The 24,940-nt window shown below is 39.9% G+C and overlaps 1 protein-coding gene and 1 pseudogene across 1 annotated transcript in view; one reads left to right on the top strand and one right to left on the bottom strand.

The window, feature by feature from the left end:
- LOC126349353 (serine-rich adhesin for platelets) overlaps positions 1–24,715 on the top strand; it is a 163,702-nt gene extending 138,987 nt beyond the window's left edge. The window contains exons 5-7 of the mRNA XM_050002422.1: positions 4,157–4,333; positions 16,379–16,570; positions 19,849–24,715. Of these exons, the coding sequence (XP_049858379.1) occupies positions 4,157–4,333; positions 16,379–16,570; positions 19,849–23,003 (3,524 nt within the window). The 3' untranslated portion in view covers positions 23,004–24,715. The remainder of the gene's footprint in view (positions 1–4,156; positions 4,334–16,378; positions 16,571–19,848) is intronic.
- On the bottom strand, positions 14,903–15,020 carry LOC126291258 (5S ribosomal RNA; annotated as a pseudogene).
- Positions 24,716–24,940: the final 225 nt, after the last annotated feature.

Genomic DNA, 24,940 nt, shown 5'->3' with positions numbered 1-24,940 from the left:
TACTACTACCTTGAACATTGTGACAAGGATGACTAAAATGTGTTTAAAGAAGAGAAAGTACACTGCCTGACGAAAAAGTGAAGCACACAGAAGGGGAGGACGAAACAAAACTTCACGAACATAGGAGGTATGTGATGCAATTTCAATGACTGCAATATCGAGTAAAATTTAGAAAGAAATTGCTAGTGAGCTCACTTATCAGTACGACGCTACACCTGGATGCATTCACTAATTCGGTTTGGAAGGTTGCCATGAAGCTACTGTATCCTCTTTCGAGGCAAACTCGCCCAAAACTTTTGTAATATGCCCTTGATCTCCTGGGCACTGGGACAGGGAAGGAGCTGACGTCCGAGCTGGTCCCACACATGTTGTGTTGGAGAGAGACCTTGGGATCTTAGTGGCCATAGGGTACCACACGATCACGCAGACACTTTACAGAGACTCGTGCCCGATGTGGATGAGCATTGTCTTGTTGAAAAATTGCACCACGATAGTGTCACATTAAAGGTAACACACGAGGCCGCACACTGTCCGTGACGTAGCGCTGTGCCATCCGAGTTCCCTCAATCATTACCAGTCATACCCGATGGTTCCCTACAATGAGACGCCAGGAATAATAATGACCCTCTATATCACTGGAAGAATGGAACCTCCCCCAAGTCGCCGCCCTACTCGCCGACGACAGTTGTCTGTGATAGTGCAGAACTACGATTCATCACTGAGTACAGTGTGAAGCCATTCATCCGCAGTACACCCTTCAACGCCACGACACCACACCAAATGCTGCCGTTCGTGTTGTGGCGATAACGACAGACTATGCATGAGACAGTAATTCCGTACACTGGCTGCTGTTAGTTTCCGACCGATGGTGCAGGTTGACACAGAATGTTGCAAAGAGACTATTACTTGTTCTAGGAAGGCAGGCGCAGATGTGAAGGGGTTCCGATGTGCTTCGTATACAGTTGGGTGATCCTCCCCTCTGGTGGTCAGGCACGGACGACCGAAACATTGACGACGAGTACGCCTGCCCGCACTTTCCCGTGCAATCTAACGTCGGCCACTGTCACATCCGAATGCCCCACAAATCTGCATATTTCACAGTTCGACCATCCGGCCATATGGAGAGCCGCAGATAGGCTAATAACACTATCTCATTCGTGTACGCGTCATCTACTTGTCCTTCGCAATGATCACTGAGATCTGACACTACTCACACACCCCTATCTGCACTACTGACCATTAAAATTCCTACACCACGAAGATGACGTTCTACAAACTCGAAATTTAACCCACAGCAAGAAGATACTGTGATATGCGAATGATTAGCTTTTGAGAGCATTCACACAAGGTTGCCACCGGTGGCGAAACCTACAACGTGCTGACATGAGGAACCTTTCCAACCGATTTCTCATACACAAACAGCAGTTGACCGGTGTTGGCTGGTGAAACGTTGTTGTGATGCCTCGTGTAAGGAAGAGAAATGTGAACCATCACGTTTCCGACTTTGATAAATGTCGGATTGTAGCCTATCGCGATTGCGTTTTATCATATCGCGACATTGCTGCTCGCGTTGGGCGAGATCCAAAGACTGTCAACAGAATATGGAATCGGTGGGTTCAGGAGGGTAATACGGAACGCCGTGCTGGATCTCAACGGCCTCGTATCACTAGCAGTCGAGATGACAGGCATCTTATCCGCATGGCTGTAACGGATCGTGCAGCCACGTCTCGATTCCTGAGTCAACAGATGAGGACGTTTGGAAGACAATAAACATCTGCACGAACAGTTCGACGACGTTTGCAGCAGCATGGACTATCAGCTCGGAGACCGTGGCTGCGGTTATCCTTGACGCTGCATCACAGACAGGAGCGCATGCGATGATATACTCAAGGACGAACCTGGGTGCACGAATGGCAAAACGTCATTTTTTCGGATGAATCCAGGCATCATGATGGTCGCATCCGTGTTTGGCGACATCGCGGTGAACACACATTGGAAGCGTGTATTCGTCATCGTCATACTGGCGTATCACCCGGCGTGATGGTATAGGGTGCCATTGGTTACACGTCTCGGTCATCTCTTGTTCGCATTGACGGCACTTTGAACAGTGGACGTTACATTTCAGATGTGTTACGACCCGTGGCTCTGCCCTTCATTCGATCTCTACGAAACCCTACATTTCAGCAGGATAATGCATGAGCGCATGTTGCAGGTCCTGTACGGGCCTTTCTGGATACAGAAAATGTTCTACTGCTGCCCTGGCCAGCACATTCTCCAGATCTCTCACCAATTGGAAACGTCTGGTCAAAGGTGGCCGAGCAACTGGCTCGTCACAATAGGCCAGTCACTATTCCTTATGAACTGTGGTATCGTGTTGAAGCTTCATGGGCAGCTGTACCTGTACGCCCCATCCAAGTTCTGTTTCAAGAACAACAGTATTGCACTCTGCTTGCCATTCTAACCGTCACAGAGAATTGAAATTCTAATTACTTACTCACCCGCCGATCGAGTGTACGTGTACGAAATTACATTGACATGTGACCGTCTTTTCTGGGTGCTTCACTTTTTTTTTCAGCCAATGTGTATAATAATGAGCATTAGTTGCAAACATTTTTATTCAAAAGATATTTTTAAGCCAGCGATACCATTTAAGTTTGCATGAAACGCCTTTCAATGAGTTCAATTTGTCCATTTCACTACTGCATAATTTGTTCTGGATGAGTGATTGTCTTTCTACTGTTTTCTTTTAATTTTATCGAACCAGATTATGTAAGAGTTTAGTAACAAAAGTGTAGAGTGAACCGATTCAAACAAAAGAGTAAAAACTAAATGAAAACTCTCCCACACATTCGCCATTCTCCACAGTGCCGAGGACTGCCGGCCAGAGTGGCCGAGCGGTTCTAGGCGCTACAGTCAGGAACCGCGCGACCGCTGCGGCCGCAGGTTCGAATTCCGCCTCAGGCATGGATGTGTGTGACGTCCTTAGGTTAGTTAGGTTTAAGTAGTTCTAAGTTCTAAGGGACTGATGACCTCAGAAGTTAAGTCCCATAGCGCTCAGAGCCATTTGAGCAGAGGACTCATCTACCTCAAATATATGCACGCGCTTTTCTACCTGCTGGGTGTGTTGCAGTATTCGGACATTTATGGACTCTTCTTAGATTTTTCCTCAACTGAGTAGTTGTAATGGCAATTGAATCTCAATTTAGCCAAGTGTATTGTGCTGCGAATACATAGAAAGAAAGATCCTTTATAATTTAGCTACAATATAGCAGGCCAGCAACTGGAAGCAGTTAATTCCATAAATTATCTTGGGAGTAGGCATTACGAGTGATTTAAAATGGAATGATCATATAAAGTTGATCGTCGATGGCAGACTGAGATTCATTGGAAGAACCCTAATTAAATACAATCCGAAAACAAAGGGAGCAGGTTACAATACACTTGTTCGTCCACTGCTTGAATATTGCTCACCAGTGTGGGATCCGTACCAGATAGGGTAGATAGAAGAGATAGAGAAGATCCAACGGAGAGCAGCGACTCCGTTACAGGATCCTTTAGCAATCGCGAAAGCGTTACGGAGATGATAAACTCCAGTGGAAGACTCTGCAGGAGAGACGCTCAGTAGCTCGTTACGGGCTTTTGTTGAAGTTTCGAGAACATACCTTCACCGAGGAGTCAAGCAGTATATTGCTCCCTCTTACGTATATCTCGTGAAGAGACCATGAGGATAAAATCAGAGAGATTAGAGCCCACACAGAGGCATACCGACATCCTTTCTTTCCACGAGCAATACGAGACTGGAATAGAAGGGAGAACGGATACGGGTACTCAAAGTACCCTCCACCACACACCGTCAGATGTGTCGTCTCCACCCTATTTCCTCCCATCCTTCTCCAGCTTAGCTAGAACACTATTCCTAATTATTTTGATATTGACGAGGGGATGAACCGTATCCACCTTCTTTTGCAAGTGAAATACCAGATTAGTTCAGCAACTGAGGTCCCTAGGACGGCAGTTAATAAAAAAAAAAAGTAAATATCGTGCTTGACACAAGTGAACCTGAGGTGTCTGAGCTGAGGCCACTTGAGCGTTGGTTGCTTAGTTAAATGTTTTGTTTTTGCATCACAGGCAACGTAGCACCTTCCACATGTTGCAGTGTGCGTGGTGGACGACGTGCTGTACCGCGCGGGCGACTCGCTGGCGTCGGCGAATGCGTGCGAGCGGTGTGTGTGCATGCCGCCGGACTTCGTGTGCTCGCCCATGGCCTGTCCCATGAGCCCTGGCTGTCGTGCAGTGCAGCGGTCTGGACAGTGCTGCCCCGACTACCACTGCGGTGAGTGCAACCCATCCTCCGATACAATCACAACTTGAACTTCGCACACTCAGAGGCTTTTAATGCTGATATCTTAACCACAGGCCCGTTGTTAGGTGTTTTGCCGCTCTAGGCGAGAACTGAAAAATGACTTTACCTCTTTTTTACCACCATCGTTTTCTCCGATATCCTCCCGCTCCACCACCGCAACATCCAACGGCACAACAACCCAAATCTCTCGTTATACTTTTAATCATTAAACTAAAGTCATCATTTTCTGGGAACAGTCCTCAATTTTCATGCTTTATCATCAGTTCCTGATCGAGGACAACAACTGTCCTTAATTTCTTACTTTTTGTCCTCAGCTTTTGAAATTTCCCAGATAAATTTAAATAAGAAAAACGTGCATTTATACTGGAACTCAGGTGAATATACTGGAGCAACCAAATTTGGCATCAGTTACTTACTTTAATGAATTGCGAGAAATCGGACTATAATCCGTTCGTCATAAGAATAAACCTGATGTAAACAATCACAAATGCGAAGATTGGTCAAAAGCCGTATCACACATACACTGGTGTTCTTACGCACTTGGAAGTAGGTCCTACTTACATATTAGATATCTTATTATCGAGTTACGTTAAATGGAACTTTAAGATATTCAAATGTATTAAAGGCCATCAAGGATTTTCTTAATCTCGCTTTAGCTACGTACTTTTTTTTTCAAAAATCGTGTACAGTCATAGCCTCTGCGTCGTTGTGCTCTGAAGTCGCGCTGTTAATGCGCAGTATGAAAATGGCCGGGCTGCTTTCTGTTCCGCAGTGAAACAAGCGCGTGGAGCACGGTTAAAAAATGCCGAGAAATAGGCTGTTCTTAATGTTTTTCATAAATTCACAAATCGGTTTATGAAGTTTTCCCTGCGTATACTATACAGTTGATAAGATTTTATATTGAGGGTATAGTGCAGTCGGTGGTGCTTTGGCTTGTAAAACCGATAGTGCGTTGGATCTAAACTCTACAGCATCATTTTTTTTTCCTCGTTCAATTTGAAATACCTACATCTCGTAATTATAAAACTCATAATAATTTTTTATCAATGATACAAGTCATCTTATTTCCAGTTGCATGTGGATGCGAAATTGCTGATTCCATTTCAAGTACAAATTCTTAGCAATCGATGTTTTTTGGAAAACTGTTCATAAAAGTTGTTTAAATTACGAAACATTTTGAAGGCAAAATGAAAAACTTAATCCTCTTTATTTGGACTATGTCCTTCGTTTTATACCACAGAGGTTGATAAGTATCACACAAGCATGAAAAACAATCATTTTCACAGCATCGAGCACGTTATACAAATGCTGCATTTTTACATTTGCTATTGTATCATTACAATATGTACCCAGTAGAACTGATCTGGAGCTAAGTTTGCGGGATTTGGCCCGAGAAGTAACAAGATTGTTAAGCTGCCAGACGTACTGGAACTAACGCACGCAGCTGTTTCACACGTCACAGCCAAACGTTGGCGGAATACAGAACTGCTCGTCATAAAAAAAGAAGAGAAAATGCTACGCCTGGTTGGCTTCGTGGATTCTATTGATGATAGGCTCATTATCAACGTAACAGGTGACACTTCCAGAACTGAAATGTGCCGGCCTGGGTGACCGAGCGGTTCTAGGCGCTACAGTCTGGAACCGAGCGACCGCTACGGTCGCAGGTTCGAATCCTGCCTCAGGCATGGATGTGTGTGATGTCCTTAGGTTAGTTAGTTTTAAGTAGTTCTAAGTTCTAGGGGACTGATGGCCTCAGAAGTTAAGCCCCATAGTGCTCAGAGCCATTTGAACTGAAACGTATTTCTCGGATTCGGATAAGGAAGGAGCTAAGAGATTACCAGACGACTCACTGTAAGTATTAACTCCAGTGGCCTTAATATTTAACTATACGGTGAAATCCTTCAGTACTCTCCTACGTTAAACAAGGCTTATGCAGAAAAATTGCCATGTGGTTAAGTCGGGAATTTTCATCATTCTTGTTTTTTATCACAATAGTGTATTAGCTTAAACGACAATTTGTTGCGCGTTTCATCTAGTTGCCTAAGGAGGGTATTGTGGGAAATTTGCAGTATATTATTTCATTCTGCTTAAAAATTAAATGACATTAAAAGCTGTATTGCTCCTCTGCTCGTCTCTTTTAATGCGTGAACTGCAGTTGGCCACGTCACCGCACGCTATCTGTACCAGCTGATCGCCCAGAGCTGTCCAAGTTACATGCCTGGTAAAGCTGTTATCCCGTATTATCGCTAAGATGTGCGCGTAACGCACAGCGCAAAACGTACCCTTATTATCGTACTTGACAGTACTCGAGGCAGGTTGGCTGCAGTCCCAGGTGAAAAGGAAATCCAATGAGGTTCCAGCAAACGCGGAAGAATACATACAGGGTGAAAAGTATTTAAACTGACAAACTCTGGGAGGTTGTAGGGGACATCAAAAATAATTTTTCCCTAATGTCATTTTTTCCTATGAGGAGTATTTAAACCGGTAGAGGAATATTCCTGTGGCGGCAAATTAATTAAACCAAAAAACATTTTTCCATTTTTTTATGACCAAGATACAACACATTAATACAACCCAATTTAAATTACAGTAGATTTTCAAAAATGCCTCCATTGACACGTAAACAAAGGTTACACCGTAGGATCATGTTCTGTCCGACACGGGCAAAAACCCCAGGAGTATCCTGAACTGTCCCTGCTGCTGCTACTATCCGGACAACCAGATCCTCTTCTGATGCAACAGGAGTTGCGAAAACAAGGTTGTGCATCTCTCCCCGCACACAAAAGTCCAGAGGGGACATATCTGGAGATCGAGCAGGCCATGGTACAAGACCACCTCTGCCAATCCACGCTTCTGGGAACCGTCGGTCCAGGAATCGACGCACACGACGACTGAAATGTGCCGGCGCCCCGTCATGCTGGAACCACATGCGTTGTCTTGGAGGGAGCGGGACGTCTTCCAGCAATTCTGGCAATGCTCTGGCGAGAAAATTGTGATAGTGCCTGCCATATAATGGACTAGATAGCAGATACGGCCCAATTAAACAGTCCCCAACCACACCGACCCACACATTAACGAAGAACCGCACCCGATGAGCGCTAGTAAATGTTGCATGTGAGTTACCCTTACTCCGAACATGCGAATTGTGCAAGTTGAAGCCCCATTACGCCCGAATGTTGCTTCATTCGTAAACAACACAGAGGATGGAAATGTAGGATGCATTTCACACTGATCCAGGTACCACTAAGAAAACTGTGATCTGGGTGAATAATCAACTGGTTCCAGGTTGTGGACACGCTGCAAGTGAAATGGGCGTAACAATTGCTCTCGAAGGACTGTTCTTACATTCGTCCCCATGTTACGTGCAATTGCACGAGTGCTGATTGAAAGATCCCGCTCCACATGCTGCAAGACGGCTTCCTCAAATTGCAGCGTTCTCACCGTGCGACGACGTCCATGTCCAGGTAATCTGCTAAATGACCCGGTCTCATGCAGACGTTGGTACACAGCAGCAAAGGTCGTGTGATGCGGGATACGGCGATTAGGATATTGTTGTTGATAAATCCGCTGTGCAGCTCGTCCGTTGTGGTGCACTACGTAGCACGCACCAACCACATTAGTGTACCCACTCCAGGTGTATTGCTCCATTAGTAAACAGAGATAATACACTACTACACTGGTGGACAGCAGTTGCCTACAACTGAAGAGCGTAATACGCCCTCTAACAACTGAAGATCGTAATACGGCCTCTAACAACTGAAGAGCGTAATACTGCCTCCATCGGTTTAAATACTCCTCATAGGAAAAAATGACATTAGGGAAAAATATTTGTTTTGATGTCCGCTACAACCTCCCAGAGCTTGTCTGTTTAAATACTTTTCACCCTATAGTGCAATGTTTACATCAGGTTTATTCCCATGATGAACTGAAAGGTGTGGAACTATCTTCTAGTGCGAATGAATTTAGAAATTACACAATACTGATCCAAGAAACGCCGAAGTACCAAATTATGTCATCTGGATAATCATGGTGTTATTTCGTTTCTGTTTTAATTGAAATATTTTTAGAATGAAGAATAAATCTAATCTTTCTCAGCACCGACTTTCTTGCAATTAAATAAATAAACGACTCCTTATTTGTATTTTCTATTGAGAGTTCTACAACTTTTATTAGGCCCCTCTATTTTCGTCTTCTCAACGTATTGAGCCTAAATTATTACAATGTTTGGGAAGGTCGTCCTTGGATAACGATTTCAAATAATTCACGTCATAAATAAAACCAAATCGTTCAAAATATTCGTCGAGCGCTTTGATTCGACATTCAGTGTCGACTATTACAGCGTTTACCAATGTGTTAAAAAAGATAACTGTTCACTGTATTTCAGCAGATTTTATAGGTTCATGCACTTGTTTGTAACAGAACTTTCGTTTTTTTCTGTGCTCCTCTCTTTCTCTAAACTGAGACTCAATATCGTAACTACTTTTTTGTCTACAAACAATCGAGCTTCTGCGACGCTTGTTTCAAAACGGAATTCTTGAACCCAGTCACGAAATGAACGTAATATATCAATAGCGACTCTCTAGTTCACCTGAACCGATTTCCATAGTTTACTTATATTATTGACACGTAGTAAAGTCTCATACCACACGTGTATTGCAACAATAAAGTCAAAAGTTAACATTTCCTTCAAGACTGCTTCACATTCGCTAAGAGCTTCGGAATCTTTAGTTCTATTTTTTAGGTCACTCACACTTTCGATGACATCATCAAATTGCAAAAATATAGCTTTTATGACTCTGATTCTACTTTCCCACCGTGTTTCAGACAGAGGTTCAAATGTGTGTGAAATCTTATGGGACTTAACTGCTAAGATCATCAGTCCCTAAGCTTACACACTACTTAACCTAAATTATCGTAAGGACAAACACGCACACCCATGCCCGAGGGAGGACTCGAACCTCCGCCGGGACCAGCCACACAGTCATGACTGCAACCCCCTAGACCGCTCGGCTAATCCCGCGCAGCTCAGACGGAGGTTCCAATGTCAATTTCAGTTAGTTTTTATAAGATCCCAAAGCTTGCTTGATTTTGTAAATGGCACATAAACTTTATTGATGAAGCCAAAAAACGTTTTAGCTCTTGTAGAAGTTTTAGCGGCATCTAGCAAAAGCAAATTCCAACAATGGTGAATATTCCTGTTCTAACACCTTTAATACCAACCATATTGGCACCATTATTATATCCCATCCTCGACGGTTTCCGATGTCTACGCCATTATTTTTTAGTTTCTTTAAAATGCATTTGTTAAATACGTTCCCATTGTTTCTGCGACGGAAATAAACCCAACGAAATGTTCCTCTATCTCTCCAGTTGAGGAATTACAAAATCTTAATTAGTGACTTTTGTTCCACACGGCTGGAATCGCTGGTACAATCGTGCATGAAGACATAATATTTTGTTTGTTTGACTCTGTTTATAATTTCGTTGATAAAAAATTTGGACATTAATGTAATTCATTTTGTATGTCGTGGCTCAGATTATTCTAATGAAGTTGCTTTTCGTTAATATGTTGCAAGTGCTCTTTTAGTGTTAGGTCGTATTTGGATAACAATTTCTTTCTCTCACTTCCCATGCAGCGAATACGCAGTAACTGAAAAAATTTCATGCCAGAAATGTTTGCCAGCTTCTGTGATCAGACAACGTGGTTGGGTGTTAAAATCTCGGCAGAATTGCAGAACGCTATCATCATTTTGTTGTAATGTACTACAATTATTTGAGGAAGTTTTGATCAGGTTGCATAAAGATGCTGGAACAGTCAAAATTTATTTCAGCAACATCATGTTAAGTTACTCTGCCTTAAAACAGATTTTAAATGAGTACAGTGGATGAAGGGGCATGCAGCAATGAATATTATAGAACCAACTTTGATTTGCAAATAATATTGTTTTGTTTGCTTCAGCTGCAGAAGAATTTGCAAGGAAGACCATATGAACTCAAAGATATAGGAATAAGCTTAAAACACCAATGTTACACGATCATTTGAGAAGTTCACGTACTTTGAGCAAGGAAACAATGAGCAAATGGATACGAAAAGAGAAAAATAATATAACAAAAATGATGATGAAATCAACTGAGAAGTTGAATCTTGTATATGAAACTAAATTTCCATTGCACTTGAAATGTAAAATCTGCAATGGCTATGTACCGATTGTTCAAATCTATTGCATTAACAAACTGCCTGTTGGCTTCCATCTCGGGTTCTCAGTCAACATTTGTTTCGTTTTTTTTTTCTGATGTTTCGCCAGCACAAGGTGCAGACATTGTCAGAGCTTCACCCTCCATTGCTGGTGGCAGATTGAAGGGTGAAGCTTTGGCTACATCAGCCACAAGTGCTGGTGAAACATTAGAAAAACACAAATGTTGACTGAAGAACCTGAGACAAAAGACAACAGTCAACAAGCGACCAAGAAAGCGTAAACAATTTTGTACTATTGCACTGAGATGGTTAAAAATTGAAATTTGTTTGCTCCGTAATGGAAAGCACCATGCTGGAAACATAGAGATGATACAGATACTAATAAATGCATAAAAGAATAGAGAGACATAGAGGATGCTACAGTACAAAATCAAAAGGATAAGTACAGCATATAACCAATGATCTGATGAAATCTGAACTAAGGCTATATCTTTTTGTTGAATTCTTTGTGAGTATGAACTGACAGAAGATGGGTAGTTACAATCAGGAAACTGCTAGGATATAATATAATAATTAAAACTAAAGACTAGTATGTGGAGAAGTCTAAAGTAGACTCTCAGTTGCCTTAGGGACAATGACTTGATGATGATGATTATGGTGGTGGTTATGATGATGACATAATCAAATGGCAATTAGGCATGTGTTCAGTGTTTGATATTTTCATTCTCATTCACTGTTATCTGTACATCCCATTATGAAGGAGAACCTCCACAAATATGAGACAAATCAAGGTATACACTAACATAGATAATCAGTGGTTACAAACTAATTCTAAATACTCCATTGACAGTAATCAAGTATTATAATATTTGCATTTAAGATAACTTATAAACATTACAATTAGGGGTAAAGCAGCTTCTTTGGGAAAAAAGAAAGGAAAAAAGAACCTTGCAGATTCCACAGTTCTCTTAAAATGCTACAGTTTATCACCTACCACTACGTTGATGTTTATAAGATCAAACCAGAATAAGTTGTAAGATAAGTACTAAATTAATATTTACATGTCCATATTATCCTAGGCTGCAGTGGATACTCTGGTTCCCATCAGATCACCAAAGCTAATCAACTATCGTGGCCAGTGTTTGACTGGGTGCCCATCCGGGAATGCCGCCTGATGTTGACAATTTTTCCTTTGCTTTCATGAGAGTGGAGACAGGAGGGATGGTAGTGTGAAGTCCATAATCACCAGTCTTTGTGCAAATGTCCTGGATTAAATTCCAAATCTCTCTGCAGTGGCTCATGAAGTGAGGGCATATGACATAGTTGATGGTGATTAATTCATTGGATGGGGGTATTAAGCTCAGAGGGCCCCCTGGTGCTCTTTGAGAGGACTAGGCTATTTACTGCCACTGGATTTCCCCCTCTATCATCCCCAACATCAACATGACATGACACTATGCACACACAATTACAGCTATGTACAGTTACACACACAGCTCTCACACTTTGCGAAGGAAAGTGCCTGTCAGTGCAGAGGACAAGAAAAAATTTTACCATTAGGTAACTGAATCTGCCCTTCAGGGTCTTCCAGCCATACGTTTCTCCAAGAACTGATGGAATATGCTATACATAATATTGATAATTATCAAAGAACAACAATTATTGCAGGCATGCTGTAAAAAGATGTTAACAACTAGCATAGCTACATGGCATTCAGCTAACAGGAATTAATGACCCTTGGAACAACACAATAAGATTAATAGATGCCTAATGAAGGGAGCTTTTAATTTATTTTTGAACTTCTTCTTGAAGTTCTTGCTTTGCATCACACAGGAGTGTGTAGAAGACTTCTGCACCAGAATACAGATGCTCATTACCTTAGACAAAGAGGTGAAGTCAACATAAAAATTATTTTTAAGTTTTGTATTGTGGTTGTGGTTCAGTGTGTAAGTGGCAGACTACAAACCCAAAAGTTTAGGGAGCTAGGGTTTTTTTGGTTGCTTCATAACTTCTTTCACCTATGGCAATGGGGCTAGTTAAAGTGAAATATGTGAAGTTGCACTGTGGTTTGAAGGCCAAGTTAAAGTATAAGTCAACTGAAGGGTCAGATGAAAGCAAGGGCATAACACCTCCAGCGAGACTTTGCCTAGAAAGACACTGTGGTGTTCAAATCAACTTATGCAGTGATGACAGATTTACTGTTTTATGGTTAAGGAAGTCACAAGACCATTTGAAATTGATTTTATAGTTGTAAAAAAACAAATTTAATAAACAGATTATGGGGAAAGGAATATAGGAATTCCAATATCTTTGAAGATGGAATGCACATGTGATTGTCTACTATGCACAAAATACTTCATTCAGTTTAGTTGCAATGTTCAAGTAGACCATTTTATCAACTAATGGGACTGAATATATATATAATAGAAAGAAACTTCCACATGGGAAAAATATATTAAAAACAAAGATTCCAAGACTTACCAAGCGGGAAAGCACTGGTAGATAGGCACAATAAATAAAACGCACAAACACACACACAGAATTTCGAGCTTTCACGCCTGACAGCTGCTTCGTCAGGAAAGAGGGAAGGAAGAGGAAAGATGAAAGGATGTGGGTTTTAAGGGAGAGGGTAAGGAGTCATTCCAATCCCGGGAGCGGAAAGACTTACCTTAGGGGGAAAAAAGGATAGGTATATACTCGCACACACACACACACACACCCATTATATATATATATATATATATATATATATATATATATATATATATATATGAACAAAACACACAAACACACACACAGAATTACGAGCTTTCGCAACTGGCAGTTGCTTCGTCAGGAAAGAGGGAAGGAGAGGGAAAAATGAAAGGATGTGGGTTTTAAGGGAGAGGGTAAGGAGTCATTCCAATCCCGGGAGCGGAAAGACTTCCCTTAGGGGAAAAAAAGGACAGGTGTACACTCGCACACACACACACACATATCCATCCGCACATACACAGACACAAGCAGACATATTTAAAGGCCTGCTTGTGTCTGTGTATGTGCGGATGGATATGTGTGTGTGTGTGCGAGTGTACACCTGTCCTTTTTTTCCCCTAAGGGAAGTCTTTCCGCTCCCGGGATTGGAATGACTCCTTACCCTCTCCCTTAAAACCCACATCCTTTCATTTTTCCCTCTCCTTCCCTCTTTCCTGACGAAGCAACTGCCAGTTGCGAAAGCTCGTAATTCTGTGTGTGTGTTTTGTTCATGTGCCTGTCTGCCGGCGCTTTCCCGCTTGGTAAGTCTTGGAATCTTTGTTTTTAATATATTTTTCCCATGTGGAAGTTTCTTTCTGTTTTATATATAAGCAAATGCCTTCATCTCTCAGTCAAAAACAATGACAGATGCTTTTAGGTATGAAATGAGATGACAAAAAATCCTTGATAAATTATTCTACGTATTGACTCCATTTTACACTGTTATCCAGTTGTACCTATTTCATAATAGGTCATACTATGTCCTGATCCTGACACTGCATCAGAAACCTGGGTTATTAAAGGAAGAGAAGAAGCAAAGTACAAGCTAGTGAGGTGAAATTCTTGAAAACAGTATTGGAGTGACAATGATAGACACGTTAAGAAATTAGAGGATCAGAGAGTTAATGTATGTGGAAGCATTACAGGAGCAGATAGAGAAATCAAGGCTGAGATGGTACGGACGCGTAACAAGAATGGAGAAGATGATACCCAGGAGGATATGCGAGATGAAACTGGAAGGAAAGAGACCAAGAGGAAGACCAAGAGATAGAGGGATGAAAGGAGTAGAGGAATGCATCCAGAAGAAAGGAGAAGAATGGACTAAGGTGAAGACGGAGGTATGGTGGCAAGACAGAAGACGATGGAGAGGCCTATGTTCCATACAGACCCAGCCAGAGGCTGGAAACTGTCCAAGCTGATTATCCAGTTGTACCTGCTGCCATAAGCTGGTACCATACATAAACTCAATAATGATATTTGAAATTAACAAAATTTAGTTTTATTACTTCAGTGACTACAAAAAATTTCAGATAAATTTTGCATATCTCTATCCAGTTAACCATAATATTATGTGTTCAAGTAGAGAGATTCTTATTGAGGTTCCAAAATACCTGCTTCTTTCTGTTCTAATTAATTTAACTCCTCCCGAACAATACTGACCGGCCACTGTGTCATCCTCAGCCAACATGCGTCACTGGATACGGATAATGGAGGGGCATGTATTCAGCACACCACTCTCCAGGCCATATGTCAGTTTCCGAAACCGGAGCTGCTACTTCTCAATCAAGTAGCTCCTCAGTTTACCTCACCAGGGCTGAGTGCACCCCTCTTGCCAACAGCGCTCGGCAGACTGGATGGTCACCCATCCAAGTGCTAGCCCAGCCCGGCAGCGCTTAACTTCAGTGATCTGACGGGAACCGGTGTTACCACTGTGACAAGGTCGTTGGCACATTAATTCCAAATTGTAATAAAAATTCTGCAAAATACCAGTCTGGTTCATAACATGATATGAATACGAAGTCTTTCGCGACGGAGTCCTTGCATAAAAAGTTCTCGGTTTACTTGCTGTGTCAAATTTGGATAAAATCCCAAGCTTTCGACGACTACTTCTGTCATCTTCATCAGGGGTAAAACTGACTGTTGTGGACCAGTGAGTCTTCCGCTTTTATAAACAGTGGATGGCTTCTCATTGCTTGGATGACGTCACGGTGAAAACGGCGCATGTGGAGGTGGCGGTCTCTGTGTGCATAGATTTTGATTGTGCGCTCTACCCAGCATTTGTTGATCATTTGAATGGTATACATCAGAACACAAGATTTACAGTGGAGGTGGAGAAGGATGGGAAGTTACCCTTCTTAGATGTGCTTGTGGAGCGTAAATCAGATGGACATCTGGGACATTCTGTTTACAGAAAACCGACACATACAGATTTATACCTAAACACACGAAGTTTCCACCACCCAGCTCAGAAGAGAGTTATGCTGAATTCCTTTGTACACAGAGTAAGAACTATTTCAGACAAGGGTTATCTCAGCCCCGAGATTAATCATCTGATGACGGCATTCAGAAAAAAAATGGATATTCTGATCGTGATATCAAATCTACTCTGGTGAAGAAACCTTGGAAGGACACTGTTCAAACAGATGAAGAGGACCAACACATCGCACGGCTGCCATTCTGTGGTGCAACGACCAGCAAGATCGGCAGAATCCTGAGCCGGCAGGGAATCAGACCAGTCTTCAAGCCACCCAGGAAGATTAAGGAAATGTTGTGACCCGTGAAAGGTAATCTCAGCCTGAGAGTACTGGGAATTTACAGCATTCCTTGTGAGTGTGGCAAAAAATATGTGGGCCAGTCTATAAGAACTGTTGCTAATCGCTGTGTTGAACATCAATGAGAAGCCGTCCACTGCTTATAAAAGCAGAAGCCTCACAGGTCCATGACAGTCAGTTTTACCCCTGATGAAGATGACGGAGGCAGTCATTGAAAGCTTGGGATTTTATCAAAATTTGACTCGGCAAGTAAACCGAGAACTTTTTATGCATGGTTCATAACAGGGTATTCTGAAACAAAAATTACATTGCTATTGGAATCATATTATTTGCACATTGTCAGTGCAGTCAGAATGTGTATCAGTATGTCTACATGCTAAGATCTTATTGTAGGTAAATCTTCTGTGATTCCCTGCAACTGGAAATGTTTGTCACAGATTCCATTGACTGTCTTACTAAATTCAAGTCATACAATATTTTGTTCAAGGACAATGAAGTAAAGTACTCATTTTCACACTTGAACTTTCCTTACAGAATGTGAGCTCAATGGACAGATATATCAGAATGGTGAAAAGGTGCAAGCTGCTGAGCGTCCGTGCCATGTTTGCTACTGCAGAGGTGGTTATGTAGTGTGTGCTGCACTTGAATGCTATCGCAGACTTGACTGTGCTCCAAGATATGAACCAGGTGCCTGCTGCCCCAAGTATGACCACTGCCCTCCTCTGGGTAAGTATGGCCACAAAGAGTAACACGAGGCTTTAAAATAATCATTCATTCTTTTTTTCTTTAAATTGTCCTGTCCTATGTTTCTGTCATGTAAAATAGCTTTCAGTGATTTGGAATGCATCGATATTGAGATTAAGTGACTGAAGGAGCTGTTGGATGCTACATTCAAATTAACTATCATCAAACTGCTAAAAGCTATTTATGCTACCTCAAGTTGATTTTAGCATACAAAATTAACTTGATTGCTGCTGCTTTTTTAATGACATTAAATGACTGTTGTTTATCTCCTATTGCTAATTTAAAATCAGTCTTGATAATCAGACAAACTGTTGCACTGGCTACTAAAATCCATATTTCATTCATGGAATTGTAAGAATAATTTATTTCTTACTTTGAGCCAGGCAGAAGCTTAGTGACACACCTCAATAGCTGAGCATGTTAAAGTACTCGCCTCTGAGAGACAGAAGTGCGCTGGCCCTGGGTTAAATCCGTCCAGTAGATGTTTTATGGTCACATGTGACCATGCACTTACACTAGTCTCAATCAGAAGAGGTACACTGAGTCCTCCCAGAGGGAGGAGGATATGGGTAGCCACTGTAAGTAGCTTTAAAATACCTTTGGGACTGGTGGTGGCCTCATCATAATAATAACCTCTGTACAGGTATGATTTGTTCTCAGTGAAATGGGAAATGAGCCACACCAGTCCTGACCTGGCATTGACTAGTATAGTACATCAAAAAACAAGAAAGAAACTTACTGATCACTACTGTTCAATAAACACTTTTCTTGTCTTATCTGTGTTGACCAATGAGAAAATTCTTAAAGACAGCAAAATATAACCTTATAGCAAACACAATGGAAATGGTTAAGAGTATGAAGTGCATTTATGCCAGCTTCTTGAGTTGTTTCTCTCTCTGTTAACTCCAGGTAGAGAATTTTACTCAAACTATTTCAGTTCACGTGTCACCCTTATTGTTCATTTATGGTACCAGCAGATAATTTTCATTATTTAAAATTGTGCAGTATTAATCGTTGTGAAGCTGTGAAACAGTAATGGGACATTTCAGGTGTCACCTGTTCTTCTTCTTTTGGGTTTGGGTTGGATGCTCAGTTAGTACGCTCATGTCATATAATAACACTGAAGGATGTAAACAATACTTTAAAGATAAAATCACTGTTCTGGATTTCAATTTAAAGACTGGTTTGATGTTGCTGCACTTCTGCATAGCTACCGGAATCTACATCAAGTTGAAACTACTTACAGCAGCCTAGGCTTGGTCTCCATCAACAATTTTTACCCCCTCCACTTTCCTAAATATTCTTTTCACTTTTTGGCCTTCCCTCTTTGCTTAACACTGGCCTGCCATCGGAGTTCTTGATTTTGATTCTACACAGTAACATTAACACAATCTGGCACAGTACTTTTGCAAAACGATACTCTGCAATAAGCTGAGAGTACTTTAGCAAAATTCTAATTAACTTCAATTTTTTTATCCTTGCACATTTGAAAAACATAAATAAACCACTAGTTCATTTGGAACAGAATACTCAGTTTTATAAACACTTAGGAGGGGACCCTGCATAGGTTCATGATCAGGATAGAAGATACGGCTGCAAACACAGATTCATTGCATTTAGATTAATATTAAAATCACTCACACAAATTAACTGGTCCATTCTCTGATACATATCTGTATGCATGAAGTTGGTGGAGCAGTGGCGAAGTTGTGGTGGCAAGCGACGTGGCAGCTAACTGTATTCATGGCTCTTGATGTTTGAATGCTCTGTAAAATTTGTTCTTGGAAACATTTATTCAACTTATTAGAACATTTCCTTATTGCCGAGAGCACCAAGCAACAGCCAAATCCACATCTGAGGATGTGTACTGTGCAACGGATAGCCACTGACTGCATATCATGCACACCAAGGAGCCACCCAGTTCGACTGCCAAAACCACCTTTTACATTGCGCCATGCCACTTCCGTTGTGGAGGGACTTCACTATATGTTTTACATTTTACAATACAAGTGCCCTAAGCATCAACCAGCTTCCAGTACACATTGTTTATCTTATTAACTTACATATATTATAAAATTTCATCATTTTAAATATTCATTTATCTTTTTTCCATGTACACATTACGAACTTTAAATTTCCTGTTACAAATCAATGACCTTAACTAACAAAGAATAAATACTTCATAATTACAGACACAAATTACATAATATAAACCTGCTTCTAATTGATATAGGTGTTACAAGCTCCTCGCACATAACTTCTATTTGATTTTGTGCAGATAACCTTGTACTCACAAACAAAAGTGCTGTATTTTCTGCCATCACATTTTATATTCAGTTTCTTTATTCTGTTTAGTTGCTTAAGTGATCAAACATTACAGCTTTCAATTCTTAGGATGTTAGATTTGTTTTTCTGAGTAATCTCTGCCGAGAGACCTGAATGGGGGACTCTGTTTCCTCTGGTGTATATCACCAAATATTGAACCAAACATTAATGCTGCATGTCCTCAGGAACATAATAAATGATCACTGTGAGGTGTAGCAGCTGTTTCTGTAAAATATCTTACATTTGTGCCACTAAATTAACATTTTAAATGTGGAAAAATCGGGTCTACTGCCAGATGTTTGTGTCGCTCTGGCACAATATTTTGGCCATGTAACTCGTTTCCTTCTCCAGGTGCTACCTGAGACTGCCATGTTGGAGGATCTTGTCCAGTATTTATGCCCAGAGGGCGCTGGGTGCTCTCTTTGCCGTCACATTACAAGCAGCGCCAGGCGGGCTTGGACGGCAAAGAGCGCACCCAGTGCCCTCTGGGCATATATATGGGATAAGATCGTCCAACACGGCAGTCTCAGGTACCACCTGAAGAAGGCATCAAGTTACATGGCCAAAATATTGTGCCAGAGTGACACAAACACCCAGCAGTAGACCTGCTTTTTCCACATGTCAAGATCTTGCCGGGAAAGCCTGAAGAATAACATTTTGAATTTTTTCTGTCAGTATGTTTATCAACCCAGTTAAAGTCACTTCATTTGAAACCCATCCAAAATGCAGAAAAGAAAGTGCAGAACATCAGATACGTTAGTATCTAAAATAGCCTATGCATCTATGTTTCAAAGGAACATTTGTCTTATTCCATCAATTTTGTTACAGAAGGTAGTATTTGAGTTCACTGGCCAATATTTTTTAAATTTTATTTTAAATGTATTGTAAAACTATGTAAAGTTATAAATCAACAGATTTTTTTTTAATGTTTACAGAGACCATAAATAGGAAACGTCCACAGTTTCCTGTTCCAACTATGGCTGGAGACACTGATAATCACATACATCGCACATTGCTACTGGATGAAGACCAGCAACTGGATTCAACCAATACAGATGAAAGAGTTTTGAGATTAGGAGAAGTTTCAGGTGCTACAGCAAAATCAAATACAGATGAAATTGATCTCCCACAGAGTGATGAAGCAGTAAAATCTGAGGAGCAACAAGGGCCAATGATCACTGAAGATACAGCCAAAATTAAACCTATAATTCAGAAAGAGGTGATTTCATATGAAGTAACAGAAGCAGCAACTGAATCAAATTCATTTGAAATGCTACAGACACCTAACTATTCCAAAGAAGCAGTGAAAGACATTATAACAGATGAAATACCAAGTACTACTAGTAGGACAGTTGCAGAAATACCAGGCTCAACAACTGTAACCATTCAACCAAACCTGGAGACTATAACTGATAGTGCCAATGAAGATGTAACAGACAAAACTACCTTGAAACTTTTAGAAAGTGAAGCTGTTGAAAACTCAGAAAAAGTCACTCAACAATTCAGAACTGAGACGTCTGAAAATAATGGTGGCCATACAACTGAATTTCAAAATGATTTAGATGTTTTGGGTGCTACTGAAAGGAATACACTTGCTGAAACAAATTCATTTGTAAAGAAATCCAACCCACAAACAAAAAATGAGGGACATCTACCCACAGTTATTTCCTTTCATGCAGATGAAAACCTGACAGAAGATCCCAGTGATGGTCAGGATATTTCTACTGCTAGTACAGTGGAGTATTTGACAGAAGGGGACGCAGTGAATCTTGAATTTCAAGAACACAGTGCTATCACTTCTACAGTTCAACCTGACAATGATACTGTTTCAGTAAGTTTTGATAATGAACCAAGAGCAAATGAAGAGTTCCCTGAGGCTTTAAATAATGTACAACATGACTTTGTTACAGAAGATATAGACCAGACCAGTGAAAATTCTTACACTACTCAAGGTATCGGCAGTGACAGTTATACAACAGAGAGCTTAGTTCATCACATTACTAAGTCTCATGAGCTTGAGACTGAAGCAAGAGAAAATCAATCAGTAAACAAAGACCAGTTTGACATTAATCTTGTTACACAAAAAGCAAATGAAGAAAATGACGGTACCAGTGACAACAAAGAAAAATTTTCTGTAACTGAAAATGAAAAGGCTGAAACACAGAGAACTTCACCCATTATTACAAATATACGTGTCACAGATGATGACGAGTTTGATGGTGGAATAATAACTGATGATGAAGAAGAATCAACTGACGATAACAGACCACCAATTACTACTGACAGAATAATTTACAAGTATGATAAACATGACAGCAGCAAGCCAACTACAATTGAAGCTTTTGGAGTAACAGATAGTGGCTCAGCATTTGATGAAAAAGTCTCAACAACAGCTTATGATAAGGAGTCTAGTCAAACTACAACAGAAATTCCATATGAAACTTCAACAGGAATAATAATCAATGAAAAAGATAATGTAGCTTTTAAGTCAAATAATCAGCACTCTACTCCAACAACAGAATTTGAGGAATTAGCTTTGAGTGTTGATCTAACTACGATAGAAGGAGTTACAGAAGAAACTGACCTACTATCTCAAATTAACAATGAAACTGTTAATACTTCTTCAATGACAAATTCAACAAGGCATGATGTGCTCCTGAAAATACCTGATGGAAATGCAAATAATTCTGAAATAAATGGAAACAGTTCTGAAAGCAGCAAACTTATCTCAAAAGAAACTTACAATATGTCAGATGATATTGAGAGTCTCCCACAAAATGGAAGCTCAGTTGCAGATTATGACAAATCTAGTGAAACTGCAGAAAATCTTGAAGTCAAGCCTCAAGAGCCCACTAATGTCCAAAGCAGAACACATCTCTCTGATTCAGGTGCATCAGATACATTCATAAGAGAAGAACCACCAGTGTTACTGTTTAAAGATGAAATGGCACTTCATCAGATGGATGTAGTAGTTGCAGAAGATGAAGAAGATGCAAGTAGTACAAAAGAAGAGCAAACTGAAAAGGTAATGGATGTGATTCCACCTTTAAAAATGGACAATGTTACAAATGATACACTGCCTTCTGTACCAACTACTACTGCTCAGACAAATGATGCAGAAACAAAGAAACTCTTGGAAAAGGGTTACATGACTGGATTTCTAAATGATCAGAGTGGAATATCTCAGAAAAAACATAACATGAGTGCCGAAGTGGGAGGTGACGGTCTTACAACTGAATCAGTTATCCATGAGGAAAGTTCTTTTACAGAAAATATTGATTTAACAACAACAGAAGACAATTCCAGTCCAGAAATTTCAATGGAAAGTAAGAGTATACCCCAGGAAAGAATTTCTGCAGTAAAAGTGGCTGTAGACAGTTTTCTGGATGCAGAACATGTAGAAACCACCACAGAAATTACGACTGAGGAAGCAGAAAATTTTCCCACTTCTGAACAACCAGTTACGACAGTGAAAGTTACAGAGCAACCAAAAACTGATGTACCTGCTACAATGATAAGTAATTATAATGGGACATCAATAAATCTGCAGTCCGCAAGTCATGATTCACACATAAAAGCAGTAACAGGAAACAGCAGCTCAACTGATGAAGCACCAAAAATACTGCCAGAAGTCGTATCTTTCAGACACAATGTGTCATTAAGTGGAAATGAGCTGCAGCAAAACTTGTCTGAATCACGCCAGGAAAAAACAACTCCTGAAACAGTTACACTTCCAGAAAGCTGGTTAAAAAAAGCAGAAAAAATAACTGAGGAAGAAAATACGACCATCTTAAGTACGACAGATGTTACAGATGCAACACAAGAGTTCACTGACAACACTACACCGAATGATTTTTCTAATTCACCTGCTGAATACTCTGTTCATACTGAAAATGCACAGAAAGAGATAAATCACAACACAGAAAGGAGTGACAATGGGGAAGACAGTGAGCATAAGCCAGGCAGTGAGGATGAAGGTCCAGGACAGACAATAAAAAAGAGGAATTTCCGCAGCGAAGACAGTGAAAATCTTGATAAACATGACCTTCTTGTTCTGCAAGAATTCTTTAGGAAGCTGTATCACCATTAGAATGTGATGGCCTTTTCACTACAGAACATCATTTAGTTTGCCTGCATATTCATACATTTTCATCTTTCACAACTTATTTAAATGAACAGTTCTCATTAAGATTCATCTTGTACATGCATCTTCATGTATAGCTTCAACAGTATTATATTGCTCATTGTTAGTTTGATTTGTCTATGTTAATTGTACATCAGTTGCTCAGGCATTTAATTTAGTATATCTTTTTGCAATAGTGATTTGTAGTATTATAGGAAGTATCACTTGGCAAAATATTAGTACTTATTCCAAAAGTACCATCATGACTACAGTTATAAAAGAAATATGTGTAAGCATGAAGCAAAAGTAATATTTATCGTGGGTTAATGAGATATCATTAAGGGAAAACTCCATCACCAAAATGCTTCTGGAAACAAGTGTAAGACAGAACACTTTTTGCATGGCTCAATTACGTTTTACAGCTTTGTCACTGGATATTGTTAGAAGCAACAAATATGGGAAGCAGAATTAGCATGAAGTTCACCTATAAGGTGTCATATTGCTAGTCTAAATTTTACAAACAGAGCTGATAGAAGTGCAGTGAACTTAAATGTAGATTTAAGCTGTTTACTGATATTCATGTAAACATAAATGAATGTGTTTCAAAGCCATCACATGTGTAAGTAACATGAGTTGTTGTTTACACAAGTGTTTTGTAGCTTTGAAAATACTTTTCTACAATTGTTTTGGCTCTTCCCTTGTACAAATTTATTTATTTTATTACCTCCATCCATTCTCTTGACTGCAGTCTATGGAATGATTTAAAATGTGGTGTTCTTCTCACCAGCAGAGATATTTATTCTACAGTTGACATGTTCATAGTTTATGTTATGTTGGAATGAGACATTCTGTGTGCATTTTGTTCTGGAGATTTTGATATTGCCTAAACAATATGTCGCAGGTCTGCAGATTATCCGTCCGGGTAATATGAGTTAAGGTAACTGCTTGGAATTCCAAATAAAGTGTATGTAAAGAAATTTGTCAGTTTATGATATTACAATGACAACTCATTCTGAGAAGAAAATTAGCAAAATCTGGCTGAAAGATGAACTATTCAATAGGTGACTGACATTGACAAAATAAAACATTATCATCAATGAAATAATTTTATCTTTTAATTAAGATTTTAAAAATCTTTTGTCAATGCCATTCCACTACAAAATTGTTTTTTTCCCACTCAACAGATGGAAATTTACCACATCTTACAAAATTTTGTTGTAAAAATGGAGATATAAAATAAATTGCTCACAGTATGTGAAGTGTAGGTGCTATTAACAAGCCAATGACAGACATACTTTTAAGAAATGCAAACGGAAACTGTAAGGTGAACTGCATTTTCAAGCTGTGATAGTTGCTTTATGAATTATTATAGTGCTATCAACAGTTGAAAGTTACATTGAAATCTGGTGCAGATTCAGATCTTTGTGTGTCATAGAGACCTGCAACTTCGCATATTGATATTTTATTATGTAATACATTAAATGTTAAATACAGGGAAAATGTGTCAAACACTGAGACTTCTCAAAAGACTGAAATTTAACCTTAGAACTCCTAATAAATGTATGGAAATAATCATTTTTCTATACAGATGTCTGTTGATGTGACATAAAGCTTAATATTCTGTGCTGTATGGAAATAGATATCATGTGAAAATATTTAAATAAAGTGTTTTTTATGTACTTATAAATGTTTGCTTTTTCATCAAACAACTGATTAAAAAACCAATTAAGGAATATTTACTCAGGCATGCAAACCATACTCCAAGGAAGACAACAATTATCAACAAAAAAGTGTTTTTTCCCTAGATAAATAAATTGTAATTTTGGTTGTAATTGTGTTTTGAATTCAAATCAGTTTAGTTTTCTTAAATCGTGTGGATAATTTATGCATAGTAACATTTGTCT

This window comes from Schistocerca gregaria, chromosome 1, assembly GCF_023897955.1.
Source record: "Schistocerca gregaria isolate iqSchGreg1 chromosome 1, iqSchGreg1.2, whole genome shotgun sequence".
Taxonomy (NCBI): Eukaryota; Metazoa; Arthropoda; class Insecta; order Orthoptera; family Acrididae; genus Schistocerca; species Schistocerca gregaria.
Note: the sequence above shows the minus strand (reverse complement) of the source record. Positions and strands in the feature narration are given on the sequence as shown.